Consider the following 25,409-nt stretch of genomic DNA (forward strand, 5'->3'; position numbering starts at 1 on the left):
TTAGAGAAGTAAACATGATTTTCATGTAAGCAACGCTAAACAAAATATTTTCAACAAAATATGACAATCTGTATAAAATGAACAAAATGAGGGTTCAAATTTAGTTCTATCTGTTTTTTAACAATCTTAAAAATATTATAAAATAATTTGATGAGTAACATAATTTCAGGAAACCAGATTTTTAAATATAAATCATAATCAAAATTTAGTTTATTAAAATGTTGCAGGCAATTTAATGTGTATAAGAAAGGGTGGAACAAATAATAAATTGTTTCTCTCAAAGTGAAGTGTTGCATTTGTAAGACAAAAATAGAATAGCCCTGGCTGGTTTGGCTCAGTGGTTAGAGCGTCAGCCTGCAGTACAGAGAGACCCGGGTTCGGTTCCCACTAAGGGCATATACCTCGGTTGCAGTTTGTCCCCGGCCCAGGTTGGGTTGTGCGGGTGGCAACCATTCGATGTGTCCCTTTCATGTCGATGTTTCTCTCTCTCTCTCTCCCTCTTCCTCCCTCCCTCCCACTCTATCTGAACAAAATATGGAAAAATATCCTCTGGTGAGGATAAAAACAAAGACAAAACAAAAATAGAATAGATATCTTGATCTACTGGGTGGTGTCATCTTGTGTGATACAGTTTGTAAAAGCTCACTGAAATCTTCCTTTCTTAACCCATTTTTGCATGTAAGACATTCATTACCACTTAAAATAGCTTGCAAACACTGAGTAATTTTTTTAATGTTTATTTTTATATTTTTTTCTTTATTGATTTTACAGAAAGAGGAAGAGAGAGAGATAGAAACCTTGATGAGAGAGAACATCGACTGGCCAACTCCTGCATGTCCCCCACTGGGGATTTGGCCCACAACCTGGGCATGTGCCCTGACCTAGAATTGAACTGGCAACCTCTTGGTACATGGACCAACGCTCAACCATTGAGCCACACTAACTGGGCAACAACTGAGTAATTTTTTATGAATCTTTCTAAAATACTAAAAAGGGGAAATAGTAAAAGAACTGCATGCTTTTTTAAGAATACTGAGAATTTGATCCCTATTATACAATGGCTTGTCCAGTATTACAGTGTCTAAAATGAGCAGTAAATGATATATGTCCTTGGTGAACCATGTGCAACCATCTCCAAAAGCACATACAAAAGAGGTTTGAGGATGGTCCATTAACTTACTGATTTATTTCTGGGTGCCATATTGACGAACTTTAAGAATGGGTTCTGGCCCTGGCCGGTTTGGCTCAGCAGTTAGAGCGTCAGCCTGCGGTCCGGAGAGACCCGGGTTCAGTTCCTGCTACCTTGGTTGCAGTTTGTCCCTGGCCCTGGTTGGTCGTGTGGGTGGCAGCCACTCGATGTGTCCCTTTCACGGCGATGTTTCTCTCTCTCTCTATCTTCCTCTCACTCTACCTGAACAAAAAAGTGGAAAAATGTCCTCAGGTAAGGATAAAAAAAAAAAAAAGAATGGGTTCTGTTCAAATTTTACAAAGAATTGTCTACGATTGTCAAATAATTGTAACTTGCGAGCATATCTACTCAAAAAACATAATTAAAGGGACTTTGATAGTTCATTGACTAAAGAAAGCCTATAATATAGATTCCATTCATCACTTCCTCCGGATTGGAGCATGGCCAGGTAGGGCTCTCCATCTGAACGACTGGGTGGAGTCAATGAACAGCACGCTCTTGTCACGCTTGAAAGCAGTGAATGGCATGGCAGGCATGTGGTTTTTGCTCTTCCTAAGAATAAAATCTTTTTCATTATGAAAAAGTAACAATGTCATGCACCATAAGGTCAATTCCTATTTGGTGGATATCACCTAGGCACAAACTTTAAGTACTCTGAGGGTAAAATGGAACTGGTTTAGTTCTTGTACCTTAGGATCCTTTTACAGCACCTGAAACTTGACTGAGGCTCAATGAAAAAGAAACAGAACTCAACAAATAAATGAGCAAAAGACTGAGTAGATAAGCCATTTAGTCTATCCTAGTAACTCTAAAACATAAAGATGTTAAATATGAAAAGGCCATGCACTTTTCTTGATACAAGTTGTGCTTTCAGAAGAAAAGTAAAATTAAAAGAAAATATCTAAATGGGCAGACTATTAGGTTGATTTGGAATTTAGGAGATGCCCCTCACTGAGTGAGATATGAGGAGTAACTGAGGAAAATGCAAACAACTAAATCCAATTCATAAACAATAATGTGTATTAAGACTTACCTATTTTTTTCTATCACCAGACTGTGACTCCAGGCATCATTCCTTGTTTGCTATTTACTCCTGGGACATAACAGCCCAGGGCAGACACACAATAGAAATGCAGTAGATGTTTGTTGAATGAGTAGAAAGAGAAGCTTATTATTTTAAGTTGCCATGAAAAACATGTCTTTACTTTAAAATGCCATTTATAAATATGTGCTTTCATAAATCATGTAAGATTATTGAAGGTCTTTATAAAAATAACTTTTCTGAAGTCTTTTAGGATCTTGTACCAAATAATCCTCAAACCAATTATAAATATTAAAAACCACAAGTATCATTAGGCTAGGACTCCCTGGTAATCATTTAACTAGTCAATTTACTTACACTATCTGGATGATTGTTAACCCATGTCCAAGAGAATCTAGTGACATTACTGTTCCAAAATTTTTTAAAAAATATTATTTTACTGGTAAACAAATAACTAGCAGAAACTGTTGTGATGTCACAGTTGCTTTCGAAATTCATTCTGACCATGGTCCCTGTAATATGCTATGTGTAACACATCACTTGTGTTTTAATGAATTCAAGGAAATGCAATGCCACTATTAGTAATAGCTTTTTATTCGGAGTCCTCATTTTCCAGATAGGTCACATTAAACACAGCCATTAAACAATAGCATTGAGATAAGTCCATACAATGTATGCTGCTTTTATTTGTGTTGTCCTTGTTCACCAATCACATGGTGCAGCTAAGAACCTTAGGGTGTGATGGAGTTGATATATGAGAATAGCCAACCTGCAAAACACTGGGGCCAGGAAAGTCAGACTTTAATCAGGTCTCATTCAATTACATTTCAAAACAACACACGTTGATAGCCAAAACTGTCATTTGAATTAGTGCTCTGATGAATGCTGTCTGTTGTCAAAATAAAATTATATAATTGGACAATAATGAGTGGGCATTATTATGCCAGACCTCAGTTTACCTGCTGACCTCAGCAACTTCTACTCCATTAGGCAACAAACAGTGTTTAACCTGGTTCTAATAAAGCATTCTGCTCTATTAGTACATGACTTTATTTCCACGGTGTCATTTTTAAATCAAGCAGTGCCTAGGCCTTTTAAAGGGAAGCCATGTTTTACAAGATCTCAGCTAATTTCGGAAAACAAAACAAGTCGGTTTCCCAACTAGGAATTCAGTTAACATATGGAGTAGTGAGCCAATCTTTGCATATTGCCTGTAATAAGGGTAAGTGTGTCAGGTTAAGAAATAATATAAAAGCATTGTTTAAAATTGTGTGAAATGTCTCTTTAATGTTTACTTTGGTATAGGTATAACTAACACTGATTCTTACTACTTTTAACTTTGATGGAAAGATCTTTCATCATTAACATGTAATGAAAAGACTGTTTTGTTATTGATTTTTTTTTTTTAGTTCATCAGTAAACAGTTTTTAAAACTTTGACTTTCTTAGGAAAATTTCTATAAATTCTTATTCTGTGCTTGACTTCAGTTATTTAAGGACCTAAAAAAAGGTATCATCAAATTATTTATTTTGAATGTGTGGGGTTTCTTTTTTGAAGGGTTAGTAAATGGAGGATATGAATTAAGACAATTTTTTTTTCACAATCAGAATTATGCTGCAACCCCCTGAAACATCACTGTTTGATCACGTATCACCCCTTAGAGCAAGTTGCTCCCAAAAAGGGTGTTTTGGCATCTCATAGACTTCCTTGGAAGTCAAGCACCAGAGGTCTGTGATAAAGGCAGTTGCCAGCCAAATGAATAAAAGCGTGAGTCCCTCAACTCAACTATAAAAGCTTTGAGTCCTGACCGCTGATTTACCACCAACTTGTAAATAAATAATCACTACTAAATACAGATAACGTGTTAAACAGCTAACACTAGTAAATCACTGGTGACAGAGAGCCTAAAGGTAAATCCCTCACACATTGGCAAAACCAATTCTTAAAATCTTATAGTGTTTTAATGTCTTCAGACACATATACTAAATTGAACAACTGGTTACTCAAAGTTAAGAATGTTTTAAAAATAAACCCTACTCTCCTTGTTGATTTCATTTACATACTGCCTTAGATTTTACTAAGTGGCTATCTGTCTAGTGAGAGAGTGGTAAGACTAAATGGACATCCATCAAATTTCTGCTATCAAGCTAAATCAACCTATGGTCTCCCTGCAAAAAAGAAAAAAAAAAAAATGACATCATATAACAGAGACAACACATTTCAGATACATAAATTGTCCAAAATATAGAGAGTCAATTAGGTTTCACATGTCCAAGATCCCTTCTTTTCTAATTTAAACATTTACAAATGATAAAAACCAAGAGTAGAGCTTTGGAAAGGCTGTTACTAGGAACCAAATACAGTTCTCGAGAGAATAAGGCTGATGGGAGTGGTCCACTCTTCCTTTCAAAGCAGTTTTGCAAACGAGGTACATTCTAAAATCTTGACAGCATTTGACGGAAATATTTTCAGTTGAATTTGTTGAGGTTTAAAATGACAAAACTTATTTCAGTTCAATGTTTGTTTTTGCTCTTGTTTTTGTTAATATAAGGATTTTATGACATTTATCCTGTTTCTACACTGGCTTTGTGGCCAGGAAAGAAGGCACAGAATTCTCCACCAGTTTGCAAATAATGCATTTTTCTGCTCCAGCGCACAAACAGACTTTATTTAACTCAGCACCACATTTTCTAAGGTATGGGCTGGAAGCTGTTTGTCATGAAGCTATAAAATGCCAAAAATTTTTAACACTGAAGGAAAACGTCAATCAAAGCATTTTCCCATCTGCTGCTACTTCTGCAAGTGCTAATCTTATTTTTCCCAATTCCTGAAATTTGAGGTCTCCTTGCCTCACGTGGAAGTAAGTTTGAAACTTGCTAAATGACACAAGAAAAAGGTCCAACCCAACGAAGGAAAAGAAGGTGTATTGTTCTTAAAGGACACCAAGAAAGGAGGCAGAAGAACATTGAGAAAAATGAAAAACATTCTGTTAAGACGCAGATCTCTTGAAAAACACTACACAATGCAAATAACCAGGGCTGATATCACACATGCATGAAAGCATTTGTCATGGTTTGGAAATAAATGGATACACACATCTTGAACCACATAAGATACTTTTGAGAACCAATCAACAGTATGATATCTACAGAGGCAGAAACTGTAGGCTATTGAGAAAACATGAAGAAATTTCAGGTATTGGTACAAATGTAATTCTTGTGATTTAGCATGACTTTAATCAAAGCTTCTACAAGGACTTGCACATAACCATGACTGACAGATGTAGTTTTTGACCTTTCAGATAGCTCCATCGGCTCACTCAAACACATTTTGAACAGATTATGTACTGTAGTACTTGGTAGACTATACATTAAACAAGAGACTTTGCTCTGAGGCACTGCTTCCCACACTCCATGGGGAAAAGGAAGCAGGAAAAAACAAAACTCATAGAGTTCGACAGCTACCGAGGCAACACTTGCCATTTACAATATAAGCCCAAATATTTTTGCAACACAACTATATATTAATTTAATAAAATACACAATATAGCTCTTATACACTCAACAATTTGGCTCATATGCACTGAATCTGCAATAAATCAATAAAAATATGTCATTTGATGTAAACACATTGAATCTTCTTACATTTGCACATATAAATGGTCATGTGATTTGTGTATGTCTAAGACATTTTCAGTTTCCTGAGCTATTTTAGTGTCCACAAATGAGTAAAACACATTAATCATGTTAATTTTCTCTGAATAGTATTACTCAATGTTAACTATTTTTCAGAACCTTCTTAGGTCAAATTAAAAACATATCCATCATTATTTATATGTTTGGTGGACACTAAAATGCTGAAGAGGCATTTTTAAAACTTTAAATTTTCTTTTTCTTTAATAAAGTGAGTTAGTCTATGTGTGTGCAGGACAAAATGGACTATCTTTTTACACTTAACTTTTATACGACATGAGGTGTCTTACAAATGACCAAGTATTTTTCAAAAATTTTTTCAACTAATGATATGGAATGTTCTTTGTGTTTATATGTGTGGCAGGTAACTTTATACAGAAATGCTTACCACAAATATGTGTTAATGTTTGGTGTAGCTTGGACTACTGCAAGGTCTTTTCGGGACTTTCAGTAGAAGCCTGTGATGATCGCTAGAAATCCACCACAGATCACAAATTACGACCCTGCTCTGTATGGGGTTTATAGGTAAACAGTGAAGTCAGCATAAATCACGGAGGACAGTCTTAGAGTGATCAGAAATACTTCCATTCTCGCACCGCATACCTTCCTAACAGATTGTCACAAGGTAACTCGCCTCCTCATCCTCCTTTTTCTTCTCTCCTTTCTCTTCTTTGTGTTTCTTTCCTCTTTGCGCATCATTAATTCTGTCCTAATATAAGTCTGTTCAAAACAAAACCAGTTATCTCTGTAAAAGAAATAGCAGTGAAAAGAACATACTTGTGGGCACTTCAGATGTTCACGAAAAGCCTTAAAGCAGCATTGGTCTCTCTTCGTCTCTATAAACCAGGTTGTCACCAGGAGGGATCATTTTTAACTCAACAGAAGAGACAAGAAAATGCCAATGCTCCCCCACACCCCCTCACTTTCTCACAGCCACAGGGTCATTTCCCCGGCAGTCCTGCAAAAGCTTGTCGATTTCTCTCACAACTTCCTCCGCATCCACCGACTCTCTGCCCAGATCCCTGTTGGGGTGGTCGAGCTGCTCAAGGACAGCCCCCATCTCGCTGGAATCGCGGCTGGCTCTAGAATGCACATCTGCGAAGACCCTTGCCATCTGATCGGACGCCATGAAGGGAGGGTCTCTGGGTTGCTTACTGGGTGACAGATACTGACTGTCAGTGGGCAAGTACTGGCTGCTTGCTTCGGCCAGGGCGCCTGGTTTAGCTTCACAGCCATCCTGAGAGCCTTTCGTTGAGGTGCAGGGCTCCACGCACGCCTTGGTTGGGCTGCTTGATGCTGAGGGGACCTCTTGGAGAAGAGGGCTCAGGGCACGTTTGGCTTTTAAATAAGGTTTAACATTGGCAATGAGAATAGTGTGCTCTCGCTTGTCTTTTCCAAATGTACAAAAAGTCTTTTTCCCAGTGGGATTCACAGTTTCATAAGTCTCAGTCTCAACATTAGCTTCAACTGTGGGTACAAAGAGATTTGTGCGGTAATCTGCGTTTTCAGCCTGATTGGCTGCAGGGAACTGTGGCATCCAACACCTGTCAGAATGACCAAGCACTCGGCATTCGTCTGTGCAATTAACACACTCTTCTGGTTCTGTAGAACGAGAGAGAAAACAGCAAATCCGATCATTAGGGCTGCCTTTCCATTTCCACCAAGACTGTGCTCAGCTCTCAGTGGGCTTGCTTGACCTCTGGTCTCTTAATTAAAAAGGAAAGGAAAACAATAATTAAAACATTTCAGGATGGTTGCATAAACCCGCTGGTTGAGACAATGGTTTTATTTAAATTTATTCTCTAGGTATTAACAAATTCCCATAGCCCGGGAAGAAGAAAAAGTGGCCATTGGAGAATCATTCTCAGTAGAATAGAACATCACTGTAAACTAATTTCCTGGGGATATCTGTTAGTCTTTGTTCTGCATAACCCATCCTGGAAACAGTTGACTTCAAAAAGGATTACCAGGATTAATTTTTTCATATCAAACAACAGGGCAAAAACTGGAATGCAAACTTCTGTAACAAGTCCTAAGCTCCTTAAAAAAATGTTTTATCCCTATTTTGTTTGTAATTGTTATTTTAGCGACAGTCGTAAAATAAAAGGTTTCCTTTAAAAGCCTATTTTTTCCTACTGAGAGTACCAATGGAATTTTCTATCAGAATGTGTTATGAATAAGCTTGTCAAAAAATACACATTCCTATTTTATTAGATATGGGTATGGATCACGTAATCAGTTTTCTTCATGTTAGATATTTGTTGTTGATGTAAGTGGGTACAAACAGATTTAGCTAACAGATATAGTTCCATGAATGACAAATCACAATTTCCTATTCTAAATGATCACATTTTCTGTGAGAATTTTTGCTTCTCTTTTGCCAATAGGCACATAGAGAATCTATATAAAACATTCTTTAATTATCCTTATTTTAAAGATGTTGAACAAGAAAATATGAAAGAAAATGCCTTCCTTGTGACAACATCTGCATACCCCCATGACCCCAGTATTTTAAACTATAAGGCTGAACCACCTCTTTTTAGTTGTCCTGTTCATCTACAAATAGCTGTTCCCCTTAATGTTAAATGATCCTTTTAAAACCAGAAACGTTTTTTGTTTTGTTTTGTTTTGTTTTTTCCAAGACGGGATATTTACAATTTACTTCTTTGTGATGGAAATAGAATTCCCTATAGATTTAGGAACCCTTGGGATTGACATTTAATTGATGCAAGAGGATCCTCACAAATTTATACTGTCATGTACAAGAAGAAAAATGCTCACATGAAAGATATTCAAAGCAGGAAGCAGCAAATTTAACAGCATTGATACATTTACACAGTTACTTTTCAAAGTCATAAATAACATGAGTTCAAATTTAAAACACATAAATAATTTCCTCTCCGGAATAGAAAAAAAATTAATAAACCACAACTTGATTTATCTCAGAAGGTTTTAGGATAAAATAATTTTCAATGAGATTAACATTTTCTAGAAAGTTTGGTTTCTTGACAGAACAAAAATACGGTGATATTTCACGCCGCATGTCATTCACACTTGTGAAATATTTAAAGAGTATTTAAGTAGCCTGCCTATACTTTAGTTTTGTCATGTTTTAAAAAATATATTTACCTGTGAGTAAATGAAATATGTTGTTTATTAGGTAATGCAGGCAAGAATGCTGAAATGTAATCTCTAACTGAATTTTACCCAGACATTCAAATATTGTATGACTTGAAAATTGTTAGACAAATGAACACGAACAGAAGCAGAAAAATCAAGGCAATGAAATTTTCTAAAGCGCCTTCCTGTGTAGATTAAAAGTAGAGTAGACATATTTTTAAAAAAGAATATCCTGTAAAGTTCAATATTTGGTATCTATTTTCTTTACCTATTCTGAATGGGAAGCATAACAATTACCATTATATCTATGTCAATAAGTGTTAGGAAAAAAAGGTACCATTTCACTCAATCAATTTTTTTCCTTCAAAAATACAATAGAAAACATTACTATCTATTTTGCTTCATGATACTCTTGGATCTTTTACAGTGTAAATCTGTAAAAAATTCATTTACCGCCCTGGCTGGTTTGGCTCAGCGGTAGAGCGTCAACCTGCAGTCCAGAGAGACCCGGGTTCAATTCCCGCTGGGGGCATGTACCCTGGTTGCAGTTTGTCCCTGACCCTGGTTGGGTCATGCAGGTGGCAGCCACTCAATGTGTCCCTTTCACATCGATGTTTCTCTCTCTCTCTCTCCCTCCCACTCTATCTGAACAAAAAATGGAGAAATGTCCTCAGGTGAGGATAAAAAAAAAAAATTACAACTGATATGCACTCATTGAAACACAATGACACAGTTTTATATTCCAAGCTTGACTGGCCTTCAGTTTCAGCCATTTGGATAGCCTCGCGCCGAATAAATTCAATGTGAATGTTAAAAGAGAGTGAAAGTGATAGAATAATGCAGATATATGAAAGTGCAAATCGACCTTGAATTTGAAACCATCAACGTGAAATGATTGTTTGTAGTTTCCTGCTGAAAATCTGCAGCGTTTTACTTGGATCCTTTATGTCACATGCTAGGAAGCAAATTTGGAGTATTGATAGTGATACATTATAAGCTGTTCACCTGGCAATTAGACTGCAATTGTGATGGCAGCAATCCATAGGCAGCGAAGAAAATAGAATGGATGCTCTTGTACAAGCAGCAGAAACTATGAGCATGAAGTGAACAGTAACTGCCAAGGGTCAAATAAGAATTTATGAGAGTGAAATTACTTTTGAAGTAACATTAAAAAATGGGTAAGTAGGTAGGTACATAAGAGACATAGGCAGTATATAGTGGGAAAAAGAAGGAAGGAAGGAAGGAAGGAAGGAAGGAAGGAAGGAAGGAAGGAAGGAAGGAAGGAAGGAAGGAAGGGGGGAGGGAGGAAGGAAGGAAGGAAGGGGGGGAGGGAGGAAGAAAAGAGGGAAGAAAAAAACTAAGTGAAGGGAGAGAGGCGGAGAAGGAGGGAAGCAAGGAAGCTGTATTAGGAGGATTTCTCTCATGTGTATCTTTTATTATATATTTTCAAAACTCCCTCAATAACCCAAGTGTATATAATAAAGAATAATAGTGTGGAGTGTTTTCTCAAGTCCAAGAGCTACTAAAGTCGATGAACTTTTGTATCTTAGAGAAAATGGATCTAAAATAGATATGTTGAATGATAAGCTATAGAAAAAATTTAAAAGAAAATTATAAAGACTGCCACTATTTGTATAAATTTGTGTATCAGAAAAAAATATATATATTTGTATTAGAAAACAAATTTAGAGACTCTGGACAGAAGAAATCAAAGCAAATATAATTGGTCCAAGATTTACTTTTGTCTGCAAACCAATTTGGGATTATAAAGAAATTATTTACCTTTATTTTTATCCTTCCCTCAGTGTAACAGGATTACCCTTCAACAGAATGCACCCTCTGCCAGAAAGATAGCATAATCCAACTGGTATGCAGATGAGAATAACTGAGAAGTAAGCATGTTTATATTGCAAAGAGAAAACAATTCTGAAGTCCAACAGCTTGAAATCTGGACAGTTCTGCCTATGGGGAAAGTTTACAACGTCTAATTTTTTAAATGTATGATTGCCTGAAGGATCATGTGGCAATCAGATATATTTTAATACTTGTTTAGTATTAAAAAATCATTGTCTATACTCATATGTAGCCCCTCTGACTATTACACAAGCCCCCATAGGGTGGGATCTAAATACTGTCACCCTAATTAGTTCAATTTTGCATCTTAATTTATATCATATTTTTTCAAATGATATAAAGTCAATCAAATGGCTACAGTACTTACAGTTCAGCTGTACCATAAACCACACATACACACACACACACAGAATTTATTTGTAGGTGTGTGTGATAAAATACAGCTTTCTCCAGCATATACTTTAGACAAAATTTAAAAACTCAAATACATAGCCAATTCTTGAAAATTAACCATCAGTAATTGATATAAGTGAAGTACAGGTGACTCAATAAAACATATAAGAATGTTATGTATTCATAATATGAGGGATAACATAAATGTATATAAAACATATATTAAAATATTTATATATAAAACATTACATATATAATGGATATGTGCATGTGTGTGTGTGTGTGTGTATCTTTTTATTTAAAATCTATGATTGGACCAACAACTTGACTACCTCTGATTTTAGAATTTTATACAATGCAAATTGATTTAGACATCGGCTGACATATCTGAAAGCTCTCGCTTTTTTCACGTAGACTAAGCAATTTAACAAGTTAATCTTAGACAAAGTAGGTAAGTAATCATTTTGTGCCAAATACATCTTCAAAAGAACTGTCATTGTGGATGTTACACGCATGAAAGAAAAAAGTGTTTAGGCAAAACATCAAATTATCTATTCTTAAATTATTGGATTTTAGCAATCTTCCAAACAGATTACCATAGTTAATGTTTACAGGGTGATTTTAACTCTGTGATATCACTATATCATAGGAACACATTGACATTTCAAAGATGCCAAAAATTGCTATCTATAAATTTAAAATTGGAAGTCAAAACATTATTTAAACCAGCAAAGATGAACAAAGATTAAGGGAGCCTCTGTTAAAGATAGTTATTTGGGGAAAAGTCAGGGGACGAATCCTTGCATATTAGGACTCTGGGGTGTTCACTGCAAAAGAAACACGTGGAGAAACCAGTCCATAAAATTTCTTACTTCAAAGTAAATTTATGTCTTTATTCTATTCTGCCTCACTCCCAGGCGAGAATTTATCACACATTAGAAGTTAAGTTTATTTTCCCGGTCTTGGAAACACTAACCCACATCACCCAAAGAGAGATACTTGGCTACTAATTTGTTACCACTTAGGGAAATATTAAAAAACATAAAAGGATTTCCTCCCCTTAGTTTCAAACTTGCTTGCTGCCTTGGGAGCCCACATTATTTGTACATCTGAAAACATGCATAGAGTTTCTAGCATTAGAATTTCAGATTTGCATCTGATTTAATTTGTTATAATGAGGAAATCACTGTGTCTTAGAAATGTGAAGACCAAAATCTGTAAGTCAGGGAATCAGTGAGCACATTCCAAAGGGCTGCGCCATGGAGGAAGGACATCTGAACATTCTCCCTGCTTAACAACTGTTCACAGAATGATTTCATTTCTGCTTTGTAAATAGCTTTAAATAAGAATAGTGCTCCTTTGTTAGTGTTGTTGTGGTTGTTACTGTTTCTAACAGCATCTTAAAATTAGAGTTGTTTCCAAGTAGGCAACTCTATAAATGGAAGTCCATTTTTTATTTGTGCTCATTTTTCTCTTTTATTTCAAATTTACCTGTTTTTCACTAACATAAGCTTTCATAACACCTAATTAGCTGTCTGGAAAAGCAGGAGCAGAAAACATCTCTATTTATGGCTGACACAAGTGTTCTGGAAATTAACCCTACAGAATGTAAACGAGGCAGCCATCGCAGATTATCTACCAGCAAACAGGTGAGTCAACAACTTAGAGTGGCATTTCATTTATACCATCTTCCTACTAAAGGGTTCTAATGGTGTAACAACAGTTCACTTTTACTGTCTTTTTCTTCTTCAGCACACACACACACACACACACACACACACACACACACAGATTTCACACATGAAGCACACACACTTCTCCACAAGCACAACAAACTATAATTTACCCAAATATATTCTAACGCAGTAGAGAAAAAGTATGAATTCTAAATTGAAACCTCATCAGAATACAGTCCAACAAATGTCTAATACATTTTTCAGTAGGTTGATGTAATTTGCAACATCTTGTGACTGACACTTTTCTAACAGTTCTTTCCTTTTTGGTGATGTTGATTATTATTTAACTATTACCTTTTACCATCCTATTAACCCCTTACATGTGTTATAATAGGGTGAGTCATTCCATAAAAATGGCACAATCTATTTTCATTCAAATCATTTCCATTTATGATTTCTATGTCCCATTTACTAGCATATTAGTTAAAAATAAACTGGATTTCACTCTGTCTATGAGAAGGGTAGAATTTTTCACTTTCAGTATTATTTCTAGAGACAGTGACGGAAAGTTAACCTTTTTTTTTTTTTCACTGTGGCAGAATTTTAAAAAAAAGTATTCTAATATTACAGTTTTATCACATGCTTCCTCCCCCCCCACTAGTGTTCACATGACTGCCAGCCTTAATTTTAGCACAATTTTTAATAAGCTTGGTTGTATCCCTTATGCAGGGAAGAAAAGGGTAGGAAAGGTAAAGGAAAAAGTCACTTCTGAGACTTTTTTTTTTTTTTTTTTTTTTTTAGCAAAGTGGTGTTTCATCTGTCACATTGTATTTCCTGTTTCTTACTTGTGCTCAGGGATCTATGTTGTTTTACTAATCAAGTAACTGATCCAAAATTACACACATGGGGGTGTGTTTTTGCTTCTTTTATTTCTTAATGTGAGGGAAATCAAGCATTTTGTTACGATAAGCTCATTTGCTCATTTTATGAGGATGCCATTTCCCACTGGCACGGATATCATGATGCAACACTATACATAGGACTCCAGAAACTTACATTCTTTTCTAACAATTGGCCATAAGATATCAGAATTTAGAAACACAATACACATAACAAAAATGCTACGATCGCAACGTATGTATTTTCAAGTGGATGCACTGTAAATCTGGCTTCCAGATTTTACCTCAGTTGTGAGATGCCCTTCTATCTGCTTTTGATAGGTCGAGAGCACATGTTGAAGAGGAAGTTATTATAATACTATCAATAGTCAAACAGCGCAGCTTTGAAGTACTAATCCTCTAGCGTGCACCTGCGTCGCGCAAGGCTTCTGAATGCATCGCCACGGCTGCACGCAGACACCAGAAACCGCTGGCCTGTATCATATTCAACGGCATCCGATTGCAGCTGGGCAGTTGGGGGCTTGGCACATTTGCACTTACTATGGAGTGCAGCTGTACACCTTCAGGGATGGAGTTCAGTGTTTGGGACCTTTTGGACACAATATGTCTACTCAAGTGAGCTTTTGGGCATATATATATAGATAATGCTCTGAGATTTAAAAAAAACTTGAATTAAATGGAAACAGTGTTAAGGAATGAAAACAAAATGACAGGAAATTTGATGTGACAGTACCAGAAATAAAAATATTTTTTTAAAAAAGGAGAATTTAAACCCTGCATTGGGAATCTACGGCACAAATATAATTATGTCCCATGGCACACGGCTCTGAGATTAATGTAGCTGCCCGCCTCCCCCAGTCCCATACTGTAGTTGCTGCCATCACCTGGGGCGGCAGCAGATGCTTGGGAATGAAGGCCCAGATAAAGGGCCATTGCTCTTAACAGGTACCCCGAGGAGAACTGGCTCTGAAGCTCACCGCTATTCTACTGCAGCAAGTTTTTGTTTTGTTTTTGGGGAAAGGGCTCTCCAAGAGCCTCTCAAGTAAAAATAATACAGCTCAAATGCCCGGCCAGAGTAAAGACAGCTCAAATTCAGTAGGGGCATTCGATGTGTGCAATTTGGCAGTTAGTTTAAAGAAGTTATACTCAATCATTCACAAGGCACTTTTCAAGGAAAGACATCTTGAACAGAATACGGTAGAACAGGTGTTGTGTCAAGTAAAGGTCTGTGGTAAATGAACCTATGTCTATACACCTCTAAATCCCTCCAATCTGTAAGATTATATCTTTTCACCGAGGAGTTTACACTTTGGAAACTAGAAAAAAAGCTTTGAGCCTGGCCGGTGTGGCTCAGTGGTTGAGCGTGGACCCATGCACCAAGAGGTCCCCGGTTCAATTCCCAGTCAGGGCACATGCCCAGGTTGTGGGCCCGATCCCCATTGAGGGGCATGCAGGAGACAGCCAATCAATGTTCTCTCTCATCCATTTCTCTCTCTCTCTCTCTCTCTCTCTCTTTCTCTCTCTCTCTCTCTCCCTTTCCCTTCCTCTCTCTCTAAAATCAATAAAGGGGAAAAATTTGTTGTTGTTTTTTTTAAAGAAAAAAGCTTTTAAACCAGCAAGGGGGAAATAAATCATGATAAATTACATTTTATCACTGAGAAAACACAAAAGAATGTAGTCTGTGATATTACAAAAGGCTTTGTACAAGAGGTGATGTTTGATCTGTAATTCAAAGGATAATCAGGGTTTCAACAGATAGTGGAGCGCAGGAAGAGGGTGATCCAGGTGAAGGGATTAGAAAGTGAAACAATCACTACACAGAGACGTACATTTCTCAGGGTAATAATAATAATAAAAAAAGATTTATATGTCATAGGACATATGTTGCAATGCCAAAATATAAAATAATAAATGTAAGGGAAATTGACTAAGATTTACAAGACAAAATTTACAAAAACTCTAAATAAAAGACCAGAGTTAATGTAGTAGACAGTGGAGCACTCATACAGTTATTTGAGCAGTTTATTGCATGTTTCAGAAAATTCTTGAAACATTTAGGTACTTGATGGGGAAGGTACTAGACAACATTTATGAACATACAAAACTAGGATGAGCCACAGGTCAAGTAGTGTTCAAATCATTATTTCTGAATAGATATTTCTAGAGTTTGGGCCCCAAACGAAGATATCTCCAACAGAGCACAATAGGCCATGGCATGATTTACAGGATTAGTCATTCTGACCTCATTCTGCTTGCATTTCATCAGATAACGCTTGAACCACAGAACATTTTTAATGTATGTTTATCCAACTGTTATTTTTAAATTAACAGTATAAATCTTCCATTTTATAATTTTGCATTAGGAAAAGATATCTTCTTCCCACATCTAATTTATCCTTCTTCCTCAAATTTGTTGTTATTATTATTTTTTTTCATTCTCACCTGAGGACATTTTGCATTTATCTTCAGATAGAGTGGGAGGGAGAAAGGGAGAAAGAGACAGAGAGAAACATCAATGTGACAGAGACACATCGACTGGTTGCCACCTGCACAACCCCAACCGGGGCCAGGGACAAACCACAACCGAGGTACGTGCCCTTAGCAGGAACCGAACCCAGGACTCTCTGCTCTGCAGGCCGACACTCTAACCACTGAGCCAAACCTGCCAGGGCTCAAATTTGTTATTATTATTAACCAACCATAAGAATGCATATGATCACATATGTGAAAGATTAAAGAATTCTTTCAGAAAGCCAGAAGAGGGAAAATCTGAGAGAAAGACGATCCTCTTAGGTATCTAGGATAAAGAGGATAATAAATACTCTTATAAGGCACAGAGAATGGCCACAAATAAGGTAGATATTGAATCTCAGAAATCTTTCAAAGTTGATTCTGAATATCGAGAAGAATAAATAATTAAAGAAAAGTCCTGAACATTTTCTCCAAATTAAGCATTTCTGTTTTGGATGAAGATAATGCCATCATTTCCCCCACTGAATTATATATTTTAACACTGTTTCCTAACTCTTAGCATTTTTTTGTGTGTTTGCCTCTCGTTGAGATCTTAATAGCCCTTAAGGATCAAGACACTGATACCATGGATGTTATTTCATGCTCCATTCCTTGAGTCCACAGAGCAAAATATCCATTCTTCTGAGTTTGAACAATATGCTATAATTGATGTAATAAAAAACATTAAATTAAAAAGGTATTATATACTATCGGTAATCTATAACAGAAATGACAACCCCTTACAAATGACTCATTTCAAAACCATTCATATGTGGTTGTAATGCCAGTCTCAACTGACATATACATAGCAGTAGCGTCAGATCGGTCTTTTAAATACCATGTTTACATAAAAATCCAAAGTTCTTTAGGTAATATATGTACCATTTTAAATAAAATAAATTCTGCCTGACATATATACACCTGAAACATGGAGGTCAAGGAAACTTGTTAAAGCAGTCACATTATTATTAAAATTAAAGCCTATATTTAAATAATCACTTCTTTGTAATTTTAAATTATGGAAAATAGTATCTTGAAAAACTACACCTCAGCATCTGCAGATTTGTTTCTTCTCTCCTAGACTTTTCCTTTCGTTCTGTTTTGTTCTACTACATTTCCTGTCAAATGTATCTTGTTTTAGTTAGCTGCCTCTGTAGCTTATACTTTATCTGGCAGCTATCATCAACCTGCAAATTAATTTAAAAATCTTGCAATTTTAGAGTCTTGAAAGGGTTAATGCAGCTTCCAAAAGAGCCTGATTTATATGCAGTGAGAAACCTATGCTCTGGCATGCAATAGTTAGTAAAAGCTGTTTGGTTTACAAGGACACATTTAAAATTCTAGCAACTTCACACTGTGAATTTCAGACCCAAGACTATTTAAATATGCTACTATTCTTCATCTTTAAAGACGATATTTTCCTTATGCTTTTATTGCCTGTGTAAGCTAACCCCATCTCTGATAATGACACCATTTTTGATGACATGGATGAATACATCTAAAATTCAAGTCATCCTCCTTGCAAAGGGGTAATCCTGTAAGTAAGGTCAATGAAAACATGCCTATTAAGCCCAACTCTGTGTAAGAAGCAAGCAAGGTAGTCTTAGTGATTTTCTCTTATGCCTGTTATCTGATTTCTACTGGAATGTATATCTATTTACCAGGCTAAATCCCCTTGTTCATCTTGTTTCTAGCACTTGTTTGCTTTCAATTGTTAGAGACAAGTAAACAGAATCAGGTATCAGTCTTGGCATTCTCAGAAAACAGAGTTAATCCAGATGCAACTAATCCTCTCCTGCTTATTATTTAGTAATCAACACTTGCCAGTAAGATTTGGGAATCCCAGAGATGGATTTTAAAAAAGATTTTGACATTTTTATATTTTAGTGGCATGCTAATATCCAAAAGCTATTCATTAAATTTATAGAACTCAATTCTAGAAATAGAACTAAAGTTTCAATTAAATTAGATAAACGTGTTTCCAAAATAACAGGTGGGTGTGTTTCTCAGGTCTGTATTTACACACACACACACACACACACACACACACACACATATGCCATATTTAAAGAGAGAAGTAATACAAAAGATATTTTCTTTTATGAATTAAAGAAGTGGGAAATATATATAACACTATGCCTCTCCATAAATAGCTCCTACAAAAATTACTTATACTACAATGAAAAATAAACCAAAGCTAAATGTCCTCAATGTGCATGCACACACACACACACACACACGCACACACACACACAAGGATAATATGCATTTTGGCCAAAATGCCTCCTGTGAAATAAAGTTATTTTTCTGATAGAACTATTAAAATTGATAGTGTCCCGAAGATAATTTTTGAATATAATACAGGCAGTTTGAACCTAAATAATTTGGTCCTGGATTTTCTAAAACAATTTCTACCACTAAGCTGCTAATATTACCACTATTATTGCTATTATTATTATTATAAACAGTTAAAATATATACAGAGTAGGAAAGGAAAGATAACTGACATTTTAAATAAAGCCTCTTCTGGAAATTACTTCTCTAAAACTATTATGCTATTACCTTTTGTGTGCTGTAAGTTTATTGAAAGCTGTTTTTTATCCTGTATGATTGGGTCATCCCCAAAATAAAAAACTAAGTAAAATCAATACACTCAATATCCATGTTCTAGAGTAAATATAAAGGAGTGTTTCTTGTAATAGGTTTACTGGCAATGACAAACCATTTTTCGTAACAGCTTTAATAATTTGTAATCATTAAAACACAGCGAAGCAATGAAGAACTTGGAAAAAGACAGTATATTGGCCCTCTGGATCATCCTGCTATGTAATCAAACCAAGGGTCAAAAAGCTATTCAACAAGGCTATCCTTCAATCAGAGCAAATATAAAAATATGTTTTTAAAGAATATGAAAACCTACCCACACTAATGCAGCACGAAGATCAAAGGGTATTGACAGTGGTGTTTTGAATACTTTCTTATCTTAGAGAGCATTTTCTGTGATTTAATTGATAATCAGTCACTCCCAGACAACAAGCAAACAATAAAACTGAAATGTATTGCTCATGAGTAATAATTACAGGGCAATACATGTAAATATAGAAGAACTAATTTTATTTTTAGATTTATAATCTAAACCTAATCTGGAGGAGATTCATATTGATATTCCAGGAAGAATTAATTGAGATAGCCTGTTTTAACTCAAGCATGGTGTAGTTGAGTACTTCCATTTAAAAATTTGCATGCTGAGTTTCAGAAAGAAGGGATCCTTTGTATTGCCGAACTTATTTTTGAGTGTCTGCTTAACATTTCCCAAAGTCATTACTGAAAAAGGTTATGATCTGACCTATTCAGTTTGGTGTTCCAAGCCCTCCATAATCTGGTCCAAATAAATTCTTTAGACAAGTCTACCATATAAGAAAAAATGAATAGTTTCTAACAAGTCTAATTTGTGTACTTTTTGTTTTTTTTTAACAGCAAATCTCTTTGTAATCTTTAGGAAAATGGCAGCAATTTTCTGATTGAACCCTTGCAGTCCTTAGAATGTTGAAGGTCTTAAATCAATTGGAGAATGTGTAACCTGCTACTGGACATGAAGTTGTCATCACAAAGTGTCTGCCCAAAGGAGAAAATAATACAAATTTGAGAAAGTGTCACTGTAACCTTAAATTATAAGTGACTTATTTTAATTTTTCAGGTTCAGATTAGTGTATGCCTTGATCTAAAATGATCTAGTATTAAAATCCAAGGTCTACCTAGAAATAGAATAAAAGTTAACTATTTACTCCAGCAAATTAAAAAAAAAAAAGTTGTAATGTTTTTTTCATTGCATTACTAAAAATATGCATGATCACAAAAGAAAAGTATCTAGATAATTACTATTGTAAATATGGTCATTTTGGTAAGTGTTATAGTAAAATGGATAAATTATTAATTTAGAAATACTTAAAACATAGAAACTTCCTATTTATTGGGTATGGTTATTTTATTATTAAAAACATATATATCTGCACATAATTCTGTATATAATTACAAATATAAATGAGGTGTTGTAATACTCTGGCCAGTTTGGCTCAGCAGTTAGAGCATCAGCCCATGGATTAAAGGGCACGTACCTGGGTTGTAGGTTGGATCCCCAGCCCTGGTAGGGCTCATGCGGGAAGCAAGCAGTTGATGTGTCTCTCTCACATTGATGTTTCTCTTTCTCTCCCTAACTCTCTACCTCCTTTTCACTATATCTATAATCAATGGAAAAATATCCTCAGGTGAAGATTAAAAAACAACTAAAAATAATAATTTGTTGTAAGACTAGGCATTTATTTAAAGAGTACACAGTATAACATATTTAACTCACTAATCTACTTATTATCCATTAGCATATGAGTTTTATCTATATGAACCATATGCTTGGGAGATACTAGTAATTTAAACAAAAAGATACCATTATTCTGATTCTTTTATGACATACACATAAAATGATTATATTATATTATATTATATTATTACATATAATATAATCATTACATATCAAACAAAGTATAAGAACAATCAAAGAAATGTATGTATATAAAAATAGACAAGGATTTCATTGAGAAAGCTCTGATAATTGACTAAATTTAAGGGTTTTATTATAGCATCTATCTTAATGAAAAATATTCACAGTCTTCACTATATTGATACTTCAAAAAAAATATGATAACTTCCAATGTCAGGTAACTATCAACAAAGAAATACAACTAAAAACTAAGCACACATATCCTATGCACATGCCCTTTGTACACATGATAAAAACACACATTCCTATATGAGATGGAAATGAATGAAAGAAGCCTTGCCTAAGGACAATATTCTTCTAGAAATAAAGGCCTAAACCTCTAACAACAGCTTCTGTTTTTCTGACACTCAGTCACAGCTCCTAGATAGCTTTGTGTCTTGAGTTGGTAGACGGTCATGGTAAAGCACAGGTGTGTACATGCACAGACATGTACATGTACCAGGGAGCATATACATGTACATCAGAAAAAAAATGGATGTCAGACCAAGAGAGAGATTTTCAGGAACACATAAAATAATGTAAATAAATTTATAGTCTAAAAGCTAAAATGCTTTATTGGTATGAATGTTATCCTCGAATTTAATTTCTACGAAATTATAAAATAACTCATTTTCCCAACTGAGTATAATTTAATGAAGGTGAACTCACAACTATGTAAGTCATGTAACAGGAATATTTTATATGGATGTGTGTGTGTGCATGCACACATTTTAAACTTCCCAAGTCACCCCTCCCCAAAATCACTAACAAGTATAACTGTCCTAACTCTCACATTATTTAAGACCTTGTCTGTATTTCCTATTCAATTTCCATTCATTTCCACACAGAAAATAATGCAAGCTCTTCTCTTTCATCTGGCATGAGTAAAGCAACACAAATAGTTTTAACAGCGATTGTCAGGTTGCTATAACATATACATATACATTGCAAGCACAGCAACAACCTGACATTCTAGTTTTCTCCACAGGCTTGTTTCTCTTATGTAAAGATTAAATTACTCAGAAACCAAACAAATCTCTCTAAAGCATTCAAATGACTCAAAGACTTGGACTATAGTCTCCAGATAGAGAGAAATAATGTGGTGAGCTAAAATTTCACCTGAGAGAGATAGATACTCCTTGCTGCCTTTCACTTAATCCATCCAGTTATTTCAAATTTCAATGTGTTTTCCCAGAGTATCCGAGTCACATCCAGAACATAGTTAGAGATTAAAATATATTGGCAAAATTATCAAGTTCAAGGACTTTAATATTGAGCTTCCCTAGTTATAATTCGCATGAATTTCCTTCTGCCCTGGCTTTAGGAATCTATATTAAGGTGGTGTGTAAAGATTTTACAAAGTAATGTGTAAAGAAGCTTTTAATATATTCCTCAAAACAACACTTATCTAATATGGAGTATAATTGCCTGTTCAAAAGAAAATATTCGGGGACCCAGTTTCTTAGGTGAAACATTTCTTCAGACTCTAACAGTGAAGCCAGTTGCTTTACATCCACAACTAACATCCAAAAACAAAAAACAAAAACCCAATGCCCTTTCCTGTTCCAGCCCACTTATCATTCCATCCTTTTTTAGTATTTCCTGCATTGTTTCCAAAGTAAAATTGCTACAAGTGGTAGATTTTCTATATTCAATAACTGAGAACTGGGCTCACTTAAAACTCCTTTCAGAAAAATAAATATGAAAAGCCTCTACATAAATGAATATTTAGATTCCCTTTTCAACTATCACTATACAGATTTTCCTGAAATATTTAATAGCACCAAAGCAGGTATAGTAAAATAAATTACTTAATGTTATTTTCTTTTAAAAAACAAAATCCACAAATTCTGCATGGCTATATAAATATATATATATATATAGAGAGAGCCATTTTTGTGTAAATGGCCTTATGAGTGCCATCAGCTAACAAGTAAAATTCAGATCACAGAGAAGAAAGCTAACAGATGAAGAAATTGCTCACCTGTAGGAAGCAGATCAACAGACTGAAGTCTACTTGTGATGCTGTGTAGGGTGAGGAGAGCAAAGGAAAGCAAAGTCGGGAATGCTTGAAAAATAAAATATTTTTAGTTAACAAATAGGAAAGCCAAGTGGGGGAAAAAAAGGGCCAAGTGAATCATGAATCTTTTATTGATTTCAATTTCTCCATTAAAATTATTTAGATTGACCAATTCCTAAAAGATAAGGTCATTTGGTCTTTCCCCGGGTACAAAAGACTTAGTCTTATTGGAAGAAAATTACTGTTTTGGAATATTTCTGTTTAGATGAGATAGAAACAGTACAAAGTAACGACATGAATGCCTAGCACGATGGGGAAAATACTGTAGTGATGATGATGGAGTCACTTACTCTAAATAAAATAAAAACTTTTGTGCAATCGTGGGTAGATGTAAACAAGCAGGCCACCAAAATTAAAGCTGTAAACTGTCTATTTTTTAATATCCCTAGAAAACAAAGCTTTAATTAAAAAAAAAATATTCTGCATCTTAATTTAGTTACACAAATGTATATTGTCTGGAACTTGAAACACAGACTATTTATAATTTAGTTCTTTAGTCAATCACCTAAAAACCTTAAATTTTTGAAAGCATATTGACTTCAATAATGAGAAATATATCTATACATATATATATCTGTAACAATTTCTACTCTATTTTTACTCAACACATTTATGTAATATATAATTAACAAATGTTACATCTTTGTTTCTGTTTTGCTTTTTATGAACGTCTAATCGAGGTGTATTATGGATGTGTATAATTGATCAATTCCTTAGACTTAAAAAGAGAACATTTTATTTGCATTAATGTTATTGATGTGTGCAGCGAAAATATGGAATTGATTGCTGTCTGAAAGTGTTGGCAAAAAAAAAATTGTCAGTGAACAATAGTAGCTCTATATTTTAAATGTTCTCACTTTCTTATTTTCAACCTATTCAACATCTGTTGTTTGCCCCTCCCCTGGAATGTAATTATGCGGGATTCCAATGTAAAACAGGTTGAGCAGTTAATAAAACAGGCAATTCAAACATTTTTTTTTTCTGTGTTGTTGGCCTACAGATGTTTCTTTCATTATTTTTCCCTTATCCCCTGGCCTCTTGTTTAATTTGTGTGTGTTTCTCTCCTATTCTTAAAGTATATTCCCACAACAGATGGAAACACCTGAAAATAAGTCTGCCTGGTACACATGTTTAAATGATGCCTATTGTGATATTTAACATAGTAGAGAGAGTAGAAAATATACAGAATATTTATTTAGGGGAAGGGAGATAACTAATATGTAAATTACATTGTTACTATGCTCAATTTAAAATTCGGGAGAGACAACCTAGCTCTTGCCAAAGACATATGAGGAATAGTTTATAGTCTACAACCTACTTTTTTTTTTTTAAACAGATTCATTTGTATTTTTGCATTTGATACAACTCTTAAATTTTCAGTCCTATAAGAAACTAAAATTTTTCTATCCACTGACCACTTTGCCATGTAAAAAGCATTTTATACTCTCTTGATGATAATCCAAACCCAGTAATCAATATCTAAAATATTTTAGATATATTCAAAATATGCCACATATATTTTTTGAATATTATAACCAGAGTCACATAAGGTATGGAACTCCTTTATTCAGAAACATATAACCTATCCAAATTGTAGGGAGAAAAATAATAGTATAGGCTGTGCATTGGGTTGGATTTTGTCTCCCCCAGTAGTCATGTCCCCTGTAACAAAAGAATATGATATTATTTGAAAATAGGGTCCTTGCAGATGTAATTACTTAAGATGAGATTATACTGGACTAGAGTGGGCCCTGATCAAAAATCTGATGTCTTGATAAAAAGAGTAAACCGAGACAAAAAGACAGTCACATGAGGAGAACGCCATGTGCTGATGGATGTAGAGACTGGAGCACTGTGTCTAGGCTTGCTGGCTAGAGACCAGGGAAATTCTCCTCCGGAGCCATCAGAGAGAGCGTGGTCCCGCTGACACCTTGATCTTGTACTTCTAGTCTTCAGAACTGGGAGAGGATATATCTCTGTTCTTTTAAGCCACCCAGTTTATGTTTTTGTTGTTGTTGTTGTTGTTCTAGCAGTCCTAGGAAACCAATACTGATTTTGGTACCAGGAAGTGAGGTGTTATGGCAACAAATACCTAAAACTGTGGCAGTGCCTTTGGAATTGGGTAATGGGAATACGCGGAAGAGTTCTGAGACGCATGATTTTAAAAACCTTGATGGCCTTGAGGAGACTATTAAAATATGGACATCAAAGGTGATTCAACTGTTACCTCAGAAAGAATAATAGCTGTAAAGAAAAGTGTCTATCACCTTAGAGAATATATTTAAGTCTATATCATCATGGGCAGAATGTAGATAGAAATATGAACCTTAAAGGTGCTTCTTGTGAGGTCACAGATGGAAATGTTAATGGACACTGCAAGGCGATTCTTGTTATATAGCTTCAGAAAACTTGGCCAAAT

At 35.1% G+C, this 25,409-nt stretch overlaps 1 protein-coding gene across 1 annotated transcript in view; it reads right to left on the minus strand.

Moving 5' to 3' along the window:
• Positions 1-6,607: 6,607 nt before the first annotated feature.
• The window catches only part of PCDH17 (protocadherin 17), a 94,358-nt gene continuing 75,556 nt past the window's right edge, over positions 6,608-25,409 (minus strand). The window contains exon 4 of the mRNA XM_036250141.1: positions 6,608-7,525. Within this exon, the coding sequence (XP_036106034.1) occupies positions 6,843-7,525 (683 nt within the window). The 3' untranslated portion in view covers positions 6,608-6,842. The remainder of the gene's footprint in view (positions 7,526-25,409) is intronic.

Source organism: Molossus molossus, unplaced genomic scaffold (genome assembly GCF_014108415.1).
Source record: "Molossus molossus isolate mMolMol1 unplaced genomic scaffold, mMolMol1.p scaffold_m16_p_9, whole genome shotgun sequence".
Lineage (NCBI taxonomy): Eukaryota > Metazoa > Chordata > Mammalia > Chiroptera > Molossidae > Molossus > Molossus molossus.